General features: G+C 49.2%; 1 protein-coding gene across 1 annotated transcript; it reads left to right on the top strand.

Moving 5' to 3' along the window:
- Window positions 1–1,384: 1,384 nt before the first annotated feature.
- Window positions 1,385–13,803, top strand: LOC149364074 (uncharacterized). The gene is made up of 10 exons (XM_089568631.1): window positions 1,385–1,418; window positions 2,843–2,894; window positions 3,272–3,394; window positions 5,238–5,357; window positions 6,739–6,822; window positions 7,447–7,530; window positions 9,374–9,533; window positions 11,595–11,762; window positions 12,142–12,276; window positions 13,414–13,803. Exons 1-10 carry the CDS (start codon window positions 1,385–1,387, stop codon window positions 13,570–13,572), a joined length of 1,119 nt encoding a protein of 372 aa, XP_089424757.1. The 3' UTR covers window positions 13,573–13,803.
- The last annotated feature ends 309 nt before the right edge of the window (window positions 13,804–14,112 follow it).

The raw sequence follows: 14,112 nt of genomic DNA, 5'->3' as shown, positions 1-14,112 counted from the left end.
CATTCCAGGCAGTGAAATATTTTACCGGAATATAAACAGTGATAATGAGCACTCTGAAATGTTGTAAAAATGCAGTATAAAAATTATTTTGAAACAACGCCGCTGTTCTTGCTAGTAGTGTCTGAAAAGTAGCCATAAACTTGCGTGTCAGCACACAAGCCCGAAGTATGCCAGAAGTGCGGATGAAAATGGCGCCCTTCGCATCGAAAATGCAGTAAGGGTACCTCGTCTGGCTGAAAGTTGTGAAAACTCTTTTCTACTGGATAGGAAGTTGTTAATAAAGAAGTTGCTTGGTTTTCTACGTGTGGAATGGGGACGAGAGTACGCACTGTGCGGGCGAATGAGTTGTGGCGAACTCGGTACGTCGTGAATAGCAATAAAGCTAATGTCATTAAATTTGACTGTGTGGCACCGCGCGGATGGCATTAAAACTTGAGGCAGCAAGCACTTAACGGCGTTAAATTTGGCCGTGTGGCTCTGGTATTACTAGGGTGTTCTCATAACTAAGGAAGGTTGGGCTAGCTGGTGCTTGCTGGATGCCCTATCTAAAAACATGACAGGTTTTCATATCGTATTTTGTGGCCTGGCCTTGTGGTGACATCAGGAATTCTTGTATTACCGACAGAATTTGCTGTAATATTGCGTAGTCTCTTGTCGCAGTGACCACAGGCGACTTATCGATACTGCAGAAAAATTTGTCATTACGCCAGGACGACAAACATTTTAAATTCTGCAACCAACACTGCCACATTTTTCGACTGGGTAGCCTTGACATGGTAACTCGTGCGAAGACACAGAATGGACGAGTAAATAGAGTTTTTAAAGGTTTGGTTTGGTTTATGGGGTTTAACGTCCCAATGCGACTAAGGCTATGAGAGACGCCGTAGTGGAGGGCTCCGGAAATTTCGACCACCTGGGGTTCTTTAACGTGCACTGATATCGCACAGTACACGGGCCTCTAGAATTTCTCCTCCAAAGAAATTCCAGCCGCCGCGGCCGGGATCGAACCCGCGTCTTTCGGGTCAGCAGCCGAGCACCATAACCGCTGAGCCGCCGCGGCGGCAGTTTTGAAAGGACCCAGCGCTAGACGAGCCAGACGTCTTATCAGCTCTTAACCAGAGCTGATTCTTTTGACTCAATGTTTTCTTCACAGCATTTAATTTGAGAGCCATTTATTTCTACGTTTACTTTTTGTATTTTGCATCTGAGCCTTGTATTTATTGCTGTATTTTGTGTTACAACTTGTATTTAACATTTTTCAATTTTGCTAAACCTGTTCTGTTTTGCATATATTATGTATTCGCCCCTCCTGCTTGGGCCTACTGTAGGCCTGCAGTATGTTCTAAATAAATAAATAAATAAAGTTCAAAGCAGAGTATCCGGCATGGCACGCTGTAACGGCGATGAGATCCACCAAGGTCTTGGGAAGTATATGAACAAGAAGCAAAGTGAAAGGACAGGGCCCAATGAATTGGAAAGGAGCCTATAACTAAATAATAAAGCTCAGCTGGCAGTGGCTGGCTGCACAGCTGATGGCAGTGTAACTAAAGCCAGAGAGAAAAAAATTGCCAACGATTACGTTACTTCCTAATGCGAAATTTGAGCTCAGCTCATCAGCTGTTTCAGCTTTTCGATAGATTGAGGCAAAGAATGAGAGCAAGACATGCATGTACAATTACAGACAGCTATTTATTTTTCAGACATAGTCCTTCATCAAGAAACACTCCCCTAACAGTAAAGTTACACTTGAGAGAGATTACAATACAAAACAATTATTGCACTTAAAGTGCACTACCACAAGAGAGAGGCAAACAAACAAAACACAATTTGTTCCCTGAAGCTTAAACGGAGGCTCGGGTGGTCAACGCCCTTCTTATACGCTCCAAGTCTGTTCTTCGCGCCAAGGCAGGCGTACACATACACACAGTGTCGGCTGTGCAGTCTCCTTCTCGCGCTGGGCGCGCGTCCTCATTGGGCAAACGCCGGAAGTGGCTTCGAGGAGCATCTGGAACTTTCTGTCGTGGCGCCGCCGCCGTCGCGCGAGTGAAGAGGTGGAGAGCATCTCTTAGCGCACGCAAGGCTACCCCTCTCCGTCAGCATCGCGTAGAAACGGCTCGGACAGTCTAGAACAGTCGTCGGCGAGCGGTGGGAGAGGGGGCAGCTACACACACACACAAGGCTAGTCGCTCTCCAAGGGTTCCTTCTCCCTCGTTTTACGACGCGCGCCGGCGAGGGCCGTCCTCGCGGCGCTGTTTTTTTTTTGTTTGTTTGTTTGTTTGTTTGTTTCTGGCTAAGGAGGGGAAGAGGTTGTGCTTTTATCATCTCCTGGTTACAACGTACAACGGCGACGGCGACGCCGCGAAACGCAGAAACGGGCGCCTAAGAGCTGCGCTCTAAAAAGAGCGAACAAAACTGGTTTCCACAGATCACATACTCACGCATCAGTTTGGCTCAAATTCTCTGGTTGTTATATTCCAAACAGGGTGCGCAAAATGTATGGCATCAATCTGACTACTCTCGCACCTCATTCTGTGGGAATTGTTGCTGCAATACCTGGGCAAAATTATGAGCATAAGAAATATTTTAAATTTGCTATGCCCTTAAAGACAGTAGGCGTCGATATAAAACGTTTGAAATGTTTGTTTGTGAGGAAGAACTCTACCAGTTTTGGCTCTAACCCTTTGCCCTGTTTGCTCTATTATGAAGACAATACATTTGGGTTTTGGGTTTCTTAATCCCTGAAAATTTTGGTGCTTCTCAAGGCAAATAACGCGTAGAAGGCGTTCCACACGTTATTACGTGGTTAATTCTCACTGCTTTATTTTGTCTCCTCTGCCTGCAGGTCCCGTTTCTGACGTGGACGAGCAAACCTTGGAGGCTGAGGAAAAGCACAGGTAAATTGCCCGAAATTTTAGGCTCCCTAAGAAGCATTGATTTTTACTGATTTATATGATGTAAGGCATTTTCCTCGCCTGAAGCTGATTTTGATCATTTAACGGGGCCAGTGGGCCGTCCTAATGGACGTGGGAGTGGCTGTGCAAATCTTGTCTCGTTCTCCTCTGCCTTCCAGAAGACAAACTAGAAAGCATCAGAAATGGGGAAGTCAGGCCTGCACCCCACTGGCACTGATGTGGTGCCTGAAAAGCTGTTCACCTAGCTCTAAACAACGCGAGGAATGGGGGGTGGGAGGGGGAGATGCGGTGCAGCGAACTGACTTCGGTGTGGTGTGGTCGTGCACTGAGCCATTGTCGTCGGGCTCCTGTTTGCGCAGGAAGTACGCGGAGATCCGCACCGCCTTCTTGGTGGGGCCTGTCATCATGGCCGTGGTGGGGAACGTGTTCAGCCTGTGGACGCTGCCATCGCGCTTCGCACTCCCGCTCGCCGAGACCGTACAGTAAGCCCGAACAAATTCTGTTCACAAGTCTTTTGGACAACGAAAGCAACAGCAAGCGACTATCCCATAGCCAAGTAATAAGTGGTGCAGCAAGGGTCAGGTGTCTCCGCAGCCTACAACGAGAGGCTAACATTGAAGAGGTCATCCTGCGGGAACAAAAACAATTCATTTTGTGGGACTCATCTACATTTGCGTGCCACAATATTCTTTCGACTCAGTGATCACGAACACCTCTTGGAATTCGACTCTTACGCACGTATCCTCTGAGAATGCACTCGTTTCACCCTCTGCCCTCTCCCCAGTTCTGCTGTTCGAAAACAAACCGCCAGCCTTTAGCGTGCATGCGCAGTTATTGATGACGACAGGCGCCGGCGACAGATGACAACAGCTGCAAGCGCACACCTGCCGCTTTTCTTGCACTGTTGGTGCTTCGCGGAAGCGGATTGCAGCTGCGACGCCCACGTGCGTTCGTTTTCAATCAGTTTTCTTTTTTTTTGCGTGCGTGCGTACGTGCGTCCGTGTGCGTGCGTGCGTGCGTGCGTGCGTGCGTGCGTGCGTGCGTGCGTGTGCGTGTGGCAAACGAAATTTCGCATGCTCTCTGGACGGCGCGACATCTTGGCGAAAAAGGCGAATCGGTTTTGTATGCATAGCCGACCTCATGCAAACTGTCAAACTCTCATTGAAAATTTCAACACCGTATGTGTTGCTTATACATAAATACGATAGCAATTCCATGAGACCATTCGAAGGATTCAGCGTTGCCTATAGTCCATCCACGGTACTCAGTTCATGATTTACTATTTATTCTTATACTGTAGCTTGCATGAAACCCATCTCTTCATGTCCGTTGCGTAGACACGCTTAGGATCTTAGCTCAAACCAGCTTTCACTGTACCTGGCCAGACACAATCAAGTGCTCCAAAGCATCGATGCACCTCCGATAGGCCGACGCCTCGCACTGTCTGCCGCTCGATCGCTCCTCTATCCAGCTACTTTATGGTTTCCGGGCCTTATATTTGTTGGAATGTGGTATGTGGAATTTAACATCCCCAAGCGACACATGAGGCTATAAGTTATGCCTGTGTGCATGGCCTCTGATTAATATAGAGCACTTAGGGTTTTTAAACGTACGCTGATATCGCACGGCACATTGACGTTTATTGAATTTCGCGTCCATCAAAATGCGGTCGCCGCGGCCGGGATTCTGACCTGCGACCTTGGCATAAGCAGCCGATCGCGAAAGCAACTGGACCACCGCTGCTGGTTTATCTTTGTTCGTGCGCACAATACTAGCAGAAAGTGAATTTCTTCTCCAAGATATGCAATCTTACGTATAGATTCTCATTACCGTCGAGATGGCAGTTCCAGTGGCTGGAGAAGTCTCCAGCAGAAGCGCCACATGAACTGCAATGAGACGTAAGCAATTTAGAAGCCATGTATTGCAGACACCGCCCTGCATTCTAAGCACGAGCTCTGGTTAAACCTGGAGGATTGCGAAAGCAACGAGGAGAGAGAGAGAGAGAGAGGGGGGGGGGGGGGGGGGGGGATGGAGAGCGCGCAGCAGCGGCGCCGACCCGTCACACTAGCGCGGCGGCGGAGTGCCAGCTGTGCGCCGTGTGACGTCACCGCTCTTCGCGCATGCGCAGTATGGCCTTTGATCAGCTCCGCGAAATGGCTCGGCGACTCACGTAGTGTTGCTTTCGCAACAAAAGCGAGTAAGCTGTCGGATTGCGCTGGAAGAGAGGACACTCTCTTTTTACTCCTTCCTGTTTAGAGTGTGTGGTACTGTGGGTTACACCTTTGATGACATATCACAGTGATGCGGCGCCACTCCTTAATGCAGTGCTGGCCAGGACGACGGTGCTCTGGACTTGTGGCTGTGGGCGCTGCTCACCCTGCCGGGAGTGTTCGGAGTGATGCTCTTCTGCTGCAGCTACTTCTACGTGGCAAACCTGCAACAGCAGTGAGCAGGCGATCTCGTGTTCATCCCTGCAGTCACTTCCTTGATTTCAGAACTATGAAACCTCCACCAGCCCATATGCGAACACTGCTTAGGTTTCTGCCAGGGCGCTTAAAGACTACGACAGAATAAACGTCGTTAATTTCACTGTTTAATTTGACAGTATTACATGATTACAAGTTTCCCAGAAATCTCGTAACTGACGTAAGTGCTTCCAGTGCACAGTAACCTGAGGTGTGATTTTTTCCGCCTTTCTAACAAGTGTAGTCTACGGAGTTTCGATGGTTGTTTAGTTACGAAGATGAAGTGTCATGAAAATTATATTTTAACAAAGTCGAACAGTGTGATTGCTGACAGCCTTCTTTTTACCAAACTATAGGGGTCGGAAAAGAAAAATTCTGGTTGCAACCATATTTGAAGTAGCTCTATGAATGAAATTCATATAACCGATATCTTTGTAGCGAGTGCCTACTGGCTCTCCGTTTGTGTTTCATTTTGTCTGTACTATGTATATAAGCTGACAATGCTTATATATTTCGTGTTCTTTTTTATTGAAGCATTTATTGCTGCCATGTCTTTTTTTGTAGGATGTATTTTTATACTAATTGCTTGATACACTGCTTCCCATTGTTTGCGATTTTACACCACTCGCTTTGTTCAAGCCCCCCGACAGTCATATACTACGGTATCTCCTTCTGTACTCATTTTATTGTATTCACCATTATTATGCACATTAATGAATGACCTTGAACTTGCATAATAAAACCAGAATGCAAAAAGCCCCCAACTCTCTTACTTCTGCTAGGAACACAAGTGAATGAGTTAGTAAATCGGAGCCCGCTTCGTATGTTTTTGGCCGCACATCTACCAGTGCAGACAATGTAGTTTAAAGCCTTGGACCCGTACATATGTCATAGTGTAAATAGAATGTTTGTATACAGTACCTCTCTCCTCCCTATCCTGTCTGGCTGTCCCCTCACCTCTTCCATTTCATTTCTCCAGTCTGGCTGCTATCCCTCCATTCCCGCGGTCCCAGCTCAGGTGCTCCAGTAGCGATGGTAGGTGCCGGGGCTAGCAAAAATCTTTTCCTTCCTTTTAATTATTACTTTAATAAGCCAATACTGCTACTACTAAGGGCTTTGTCAGAACTAGGCAGTCCAAGAAAGTTTTCTTCCAAGCCATGTAATGGGCCTCTGCCACCCCTGGCAGACCCAAGCTTTTGAGGGGTGATGATGGGTGTTTCTCACAATTTCGACACATTCGGGGCGCTGTTGGTGTTCAAAAGGAATCATACTGCAGAGCCCGAGAAGCAAAACCGGTGGAGTGTATATATCTGTTTCACAAAAGCTGCATACATCCCCGACACTCTGGCTCCGCGTTGCAGCGAGGTCACCAAGTGCTCACCCGGTGATCACGCCATCAGTCAGGTGGCGCAGAGCAAGCGAACCTCCCCACCTCCAGTACCCAGGTACGTTCCGCGCCTTTCACACCTTCGTCCGCCACTAAAGCCATACTTGATAGGTCAAATCCTGAAGAAATGAAAAAAAAAACGACTTATATGCCGACACCCACCACCCACTCCCTCTCTCTCTTCCTTAAAGTACCATGCGAGGTTCCATACGACATGCGATGACCAGTAGCATGTCAACATCGGCCATTCATTTCATTGAGCAGAACTTAAGTAACCAGAAATTAATGCATGGCGCACTCCTACGTCTACATGCGCAAATCCCGAATAATATAAATTCTGCCTCCACCTTCCGGTTGTTGAGGCAGTTAGTCTGCCATGTCTGTTCTCAGAAATCTGCAAAGCGCCTCCTATGCCGTGCACAACGTAATATCTTTAGCTTAATCGATTAGTAGCAAGCTTCAGTAGCAAGAGTGCAAGTCATCACGAGCTTTCTTGTAGACGACTACAGCATGGTGGCCCACAGCCCATAATATCGTGCCTACAGCATCAGTCCAGGCGCCCTGAGAAGCTGCGAACAGTGCACACATCATAGAGATATTGTTGTAAACCCACACGGGTCGTGACTGAAGTACTAGGGCAATAATTTCTCCTTTTCTTCCCGACGACATTTGTCTTGGACAGGAGGGGCAGGTACCTGTTCCTCGTCTACCTCATCACGTCCAGCGTCATCTTGATGGGCGCTCTCATTCTTGGCGCGCACCCCACGTGAGTCGACCTTCATTGGGCAGATGCCGTGTGATTTCCAAACATCGCTACCGCGTCCAGCGACAACCGCCTACCTAATCATTGATGTAATGACGAGAAAGATTAAAGATAATGGTCAGAAGTAATGTTTTCCGAACGAATGAACTTATCAAGTAGGCCAATAAATTTTATAATGAGAGAACTAAAATCAACGATCGCGTTACAAGCACTGCGCATTTCATACTCAGCTCTCCTGAGCCCACGCCATATGTTCCGCCTTCAGCGAGTTAGGCTTCATATGGGCAAAATGCACTACTACGCGGATAGTCCTCATCATCACCACCCTGACTACGTCCACTGCTAGGGCAAAGGCCTCTTCCATGTCCCTCCAATTAACCCTGTCCTCCGCCAGTTGCGGCCACCGTATTCCCGCAAATTTCTTAATCTCATCCGACCCTCTAATTTTCTGCAAACGTTGCTAGGTTCAGTTTCCAATGGCGGCCTGTCCGGAGCCAATGATTCTTAGCATCCTCCGCTGCGTCACAGGTCTGACCGCCGCCCCGGTAAGTTGCTCCGCAGCCACTGGGGACTGAGGGCCGAGGGTTAATTGCGTTGGTCATAGAAGGCTGCGGCCAAGTACTTCACCAGGGTGGCCAAATCCTGCTCTGGTGAGGAAGTGCGTTGTCGGTTCTATTCACCGAGATTAAGCCGCACCCCAGGCCTGTTCGTACAGTTTTATCGACACATGGAGTGTCCTTTTTCTAAAAAAACCCGACGGAGAATTGCGAACACCGGAGACCCAAGGGAGGGGGGCGGCCCTACGCCTTGCTAGGGCTAAGCCCCAGCGCGAGGCCCAGAGACTAAGCGGATAGTCGCGACAATTTTTTTCTCTCTCTCTCTCTATGCCTCAGAGTTTAAAGCTCAAAGATCCGAACCCCGGTGTCTGCGAGATGGTGATGTCGCACCTTTCTATACAGCTGCATATTCGCTCTGAAAACTTTTAAACACACTCCTATGTTCACATGCATGCACAACCCGAACAGAGACTTAGATTTTTGGTAGGTTCACAAAAGAAGTAAAGGGAATAACATTTTATGTTCGTAAATATCTTTGACACTAACACATAATTTTGAAAGCTCACAAGCAAATCTGTATTGTGTTTACCTGGCCCTGAACTGTGCAATACTGCTCAAAGAGAAGCTTCAATTATTTAGCCTGTTCTGGTAAATGCACTAGCTTCCTGGTTCTTAACTCTCCTGTCCGTAAGGGCACAGCCGCACATGCGCCTCGTGTGTGTTCGATAACTTACAAAGATGCATGGTAGACTTTTAAGAGTAGATGCAAAAAAAGATGGTCAGGATATATAGCCTAGTGGCAGATTATCGTTCTCATGTGTGGCATGAACAGGTTCTAGCCTAAACCGTGAGAGCGATGTTGCCTTTTAGCGAATACAATCGTCGCCTGGCATGATTCTGGCCGTAATTTTTTTCCGGGGAGATAGCAAACTGAAGACGTGGCCTGACGTTGTCGCCTCATCTGTTTAACAGCGTTGGTTCTCAAGGAAGGTATCGACGACCACTTGTCGAACCATAAGTGGTCTAGGCGATAAGCGAGGGGGCGTTCACCCGCGTTGTAAGGGAGAGTGGGGTGCGAGGTAACTGGGAATTGACTAGAATAATGTATACGCAAATATACTGCCGCACAGGTAATCGGCCATCTCACATGGTTGCATAGCATGAGCAAATTAACGGCCCTTAGCATTTTTTTTTCTGTTTGTGTGCTGAGGAGGGACTACGAGACGCATGTTCTTTTACCCAGTGTGTTATTGTGTACATTGGAGGGCCGTCGTTGCGATCCCGCACAGGCAAGTGTGGACCCTGGCAGCGTTGGCTGTGGTGGCCGCCGGCACATCGCGGTGGCTCGCCTGCCGCAGGGCCTTCCAGCGGCACAACCTGGTCGCGGGCGTACCCTGGAACGTCCTCTGCGTCTTCGGGGGCGCCCAACTCGTCACGCACCTCACTGTGGTACGCGAATTGCGTGTTGTCAGGCCCAGTTCGCGCTTCGTTGCTTAACAGGGAGGCGGTTACAGTTTACTACGTTATCGTCAATATTCGTGTATTTGATTCAGGCCCCATGCACGTTTATTCATACATCGGTTCTTGCCAGCCTATAGCTGATGGTTAAGTCGAAAAATAGAAAGCCGCCAAGACTTCCTGTCTTCCACCGTCTGTCCGCGTGAGTCTGCACACTCCGAGCGTCACACATGGTCCACACGTCTTCTGATCTTACTCCCGTGCCCAAGCGCCCCTTACGGCTCAAGCCAAGCTAGGTGACATTGCTTTCGGCCAACGCAAAGAAAAAATTCAGGGGGCACTTTGACTGTCTAAAGTGGGTAGAGGCGGAAGCGTTTTCCGCACCACCTTCGCTGTTTCTGTGGCACTGGTGGCGTCACATATAATTGAGTACTAATTACTAATTGATGACAAATCACTAATTAATGGTTAATTACGGATTAATGCGTGAATACTAATTAACTGTTAATTAATGACGCTTAAGCTTCGCCTTTAGGAGTGGAACGCGACAGCGCGTTGTAGTGCTGCCAGGTAGTCCACGGAACGCCACCACCCGTTCGGCGCGATGCCTTGCCCTTTGAACGCAACGCTTTTTGAGGTAAGGAAATGGCGCAGTAATTCTCTGTCATCTCGGTGGACACCTGAACGGCACCGTAGAGGAAGGGAGGAAGTGGGAGTGAAAGAAGATAGATAAAGAGGAGCCGTAATGAAGAAAGTGAAAATTGTATTTGAGGAAAGGAAATTACGCAGTAACTGTCTCACAAAATTCAGGGGGGGGGGGGGGGGGGGCACTTTTTTGACCTACAGTGTGGTCACTGATGTGTGGTTAAGATGTTAAGCTTCGCCCCTAAGAGTGGAACGCGACAGCGTCTTGCAACGCTGCCAGGGAGTCCACAGAACACCATCGCCCATTCGGTTCTACGCCTCGCTCGTCGGTAAATTGGTTTTTGAGGAAAGGAAATGTATCTGTCTCTCATTTATCGGTGGACACCTAAACCTCGCCGGAAGGGAATGGAGGAGGATGAGAGTGAGTTGGTTGGTTGGTTTATGGGGTTTAACGTCCCAAAGCGACTAAGGCTATGAGAGACGCCGTAGTGGAGGGCTGCGGAAATTTCGACCACATGGGGTTCTTTAACGTGCACTGACATCGCACAGTACACGGGCCTCGAATTTCTCCACCAAAGAAAAGAAGAGTGAGTGAAGACACCGTATTCACTAGACGCGCCTTTGTTCATTCCAAACCGTCGAGCTGGCATGGCGGAGTGGATAGCATGCTCATCTCACGCCGAAGACCGGGGTTCGATTCCCGAGCTCGACCAATTTCTTAATCGGTTTTATTTATTTATATGGCCTGACTAGTAAAGCTAATTAGGCGAATTGGGTAATTAAGCAATTAACTAAGCTCAGTCCCACTTCCTTGGAGCATCACTATACGATCCCTTCAATTGGTTGCATGGTTACTAGCCAAAGTATAATTGGCCCCGTTTGAAATTCGCGCACTGTGACGTCACGACCGTTTCCACCAATTGAAAAGCGTGACATTTTCTGTCGACAACTGCTGCTTACAACGATGAGACATTAAAGGCTTCCGCCTTAAAACAGCCGAGTTCTCTGCTATTACCACTACTTATACGCCGTTTACCCCTGAGACCGCCTCTTATGCTGCTTTCGCAGTAGACACCCGGATTTAATTACCGCCATTTCTTGAAGAAGAACTAGCGAGAGCTGCGTCCCACCCACCACAAGATAGACACCCCCCACCCTCATTAAGCCCACACGGACCACAACGCTACGAACGGCTCAATTTAGAGAGCGCCCATTCCCTGCCCCTGACGCATACACTGCCCCAGATTAAGTGCGCACCCCGAACTTTTCCAGCGCGCTAGTGATGATGGCAGCAGTGAAAAATACAATCTGTAGTGAGAATTGTTGTGGATTGTGGATCCTCCAGGGGTCAGGCTTGTAGCATGCAATTCTTTGCTGGCTCATGCGCATGTCGCCCGTGTCGACCAGGAGGGCCGCCTGGTGGAGGGCTTCTTCGAGCTGGTGAGCCCGAGCTTCTGGCGCGGCAACTCGCGCCTCACCAACCAGCTTCTGCTCACCGCGGTGGCCTGCGTGCTGGCCGAGGCTGTGGGCGTGGCGCAGCTCTGCCGCCTGTTGCTGCCCATACTCGTCACCATCGTACGATTCATCCACTCATCTTGTTTTGAAAACTTAACCTGGACAAACTGACAAACTAAATAGTCACAGCACGCCTTCACTATTTTTAATTACTCCCTGTTGCTGACAAAATAGTGCAGTCCAGCCTCGACTTAAGTATGCTTGAACAAGACCAATCATCTTCGCTTGTGAGCCATTGCTAGTTTCTCGCAGTTGCAACAAAACAGTGTCCAGGAAGGCTATGGGAAGGTGCCTCCTTTCCTCCCTATAACGGATGCGTATTAGTCGCTGCAAGAAAAATCAAATACCGATTTGATACGTTATGTAGCTTCAACGGCTAGAGTTCCAGTGCCATCTAGCAGAGGCATTTGTCCACGCTAATTGGAGACCCTATACGCAGGCCTCCGAGTCGAGCACGCGACTGCTGTACTACCTGCTGCCGGTATCGGTGGCGCTGTCCAGCAACATGCTGGGACCGGTGTCGCTGCCGCTCGCCATGCTGCACGAGGCTCGGAGCGTGTCCCTCCAGCAGCTGGTCAGTGTTAGGCTTACTCGCTACCGCAGACAACAGACTTCTACGGGTGAGATACGCATATAGTCGTGACGCATGACAGGTGACTCGCCTCATTCCAAGACCACAAGAAAAGAGCAAGCTCGTCTCCCGGCTTCACACATAGTGGCCACAAGCCGCCAACAGATAACTCAGCGTGCTCAGCTCGGTAGTTGCTCGTTAAAAGTGTGCGAATACCATTTTTTTTTTTCAAGTATGAGCCGAATACGAATAATTAGCTGCGAATATATCGAACAACATGCATTTGTTCAAAAAGGGTTAACATATTTGCACATGCTGGAACATTCAGCTTTGTTAATGAACCGTAAGCCTCAGTGCTAAAGACATGGCAAGGATCATTACAGGTGTCAACATACTTGTTTACGAGAGCATCATGACCGACACAGGTCGTGGTCGGCCGGCCATCGGCAACCGGCATTTCCCGCTTAGGCTTCCATCTCCGCTTGGATAGCGCACGAACAAATTACCAGCTAGGGCCTTAGGGCCTAAAATCAGGCACTGCACGCGACCAACAAAGGTGTCTGCTTTTGAAGCGAAAAGCTTCACTAGGCTCGTCAACACCGCGCTTCGCGTAGGCCACCCCTGGGCGCCGCCGCGGCGCGCCCTTCCTCATCCTCGCCACCCCCTCCCTTCTCCTCCTCGCCACCTGTTTACCCTTCGCCGCTGCTAGCGGTTCTTATCGCGTTATCGCAAGGCGTTGCGATAACGCCCGAGCGGCGGCGGCGGACATAAAAGAGGCCGCGCGCCGCGGCGCGTGCTCCATAGCCACTTCTCCTCCTCGCCACCGGTTTACCCCTTGCCGCTGCTGCGAGGTGTCCGCCGCCGTCTCAAGAGAAGGTTCTTTCGCAAGGCGTTGCGAGAACGCACTTGTGAGCGGCGGCCGTAGAAGAGACGCAGACATTCGCCATGGAAGGAAGAAAAGCAAGACCCAGAAGTGGTAGCGAGGGGGTTGGCTCAAAATCTACACCGCTATCGTGGTGCTCCCAGTGCATTGTGCGCGAACTGCGACAGCCATGACGTCAAACAAAGCATGACTGCAGCTTTTCGCTTGTATATCCAGGCTTAACCAGAGCTAAGCCACTGCCAATTTTTTGTTTTCAGGTTTTCGTGGGCGTGGCCGGCAAGTCCATCCTGTTGGCCATGGTGCTGTTGTCGGTCAATACGACAGGCAGCTACTTCTTCCACTGGAGCGACGCCCGCTTCCTGGCAAAGCCCCACAACCACTCCGTGTCTTTCGGCCCATATGTGCCACGCGTGTAGCCCCCGCAACTCTCTGCGAATGTCACCGTCGCAATTGTCTCCACCGCACCAATGTGCGTCACAAGATGAAGCGAAGCGCCCGGCTTCCAGTCTTGCGGATTGTGTGCTTGCGGAGGCACGTGTATATAGATGGACAGTGAGTGACCGATGCGGTTGATTTCAGCGACCGCTGATTGGTCGCAAGTTTAATGGACTGCATTTACATTGGTGTATTATATGAAATAGGCGTTTTTAAAAGCCGGCATAGTAATGATGATGTTTTGGCTTAGTCGTAAATTTCTTCGCGCATCTGTGAACTCAAGTGTGACTACCTGGAATTGGACATTGCCATTTGCAGTGCCTTTCTAGATTTTGCATCTTATCACAAGAGATCAAATGTGTGTGCGGTTTTCTTTTTTAGCGCGTGAGGCGTAATCCCGTAACACAGAAACAGAATCTAACAAATTAAAACATGCAATGAAGACAATAGCCTGCGTGGTTCCACCTTAAGCGCCCTCTTAAGTACATCTCTCTCCAAACGATACTGCGCTGCTTTCTCAT

Source organism: Amblyomma mixtum, chromosome 2 (assembly GCF_055824585.1).
Source record: "Amblyomma mixtum isolate Tamu chromosome 2, ASM5582458v1, whole genome shotgun sequence".
Classification (NCBI taxonomy): Eukaryota; Metazoa; Arthropoda; class Arachnida; order Ixodida; family Ixodidae; genus Amblyomma; species Amblyomma mixtum.
This window is presented reverse-complemented; position numbering and strand designations above follow the sequence as displayed.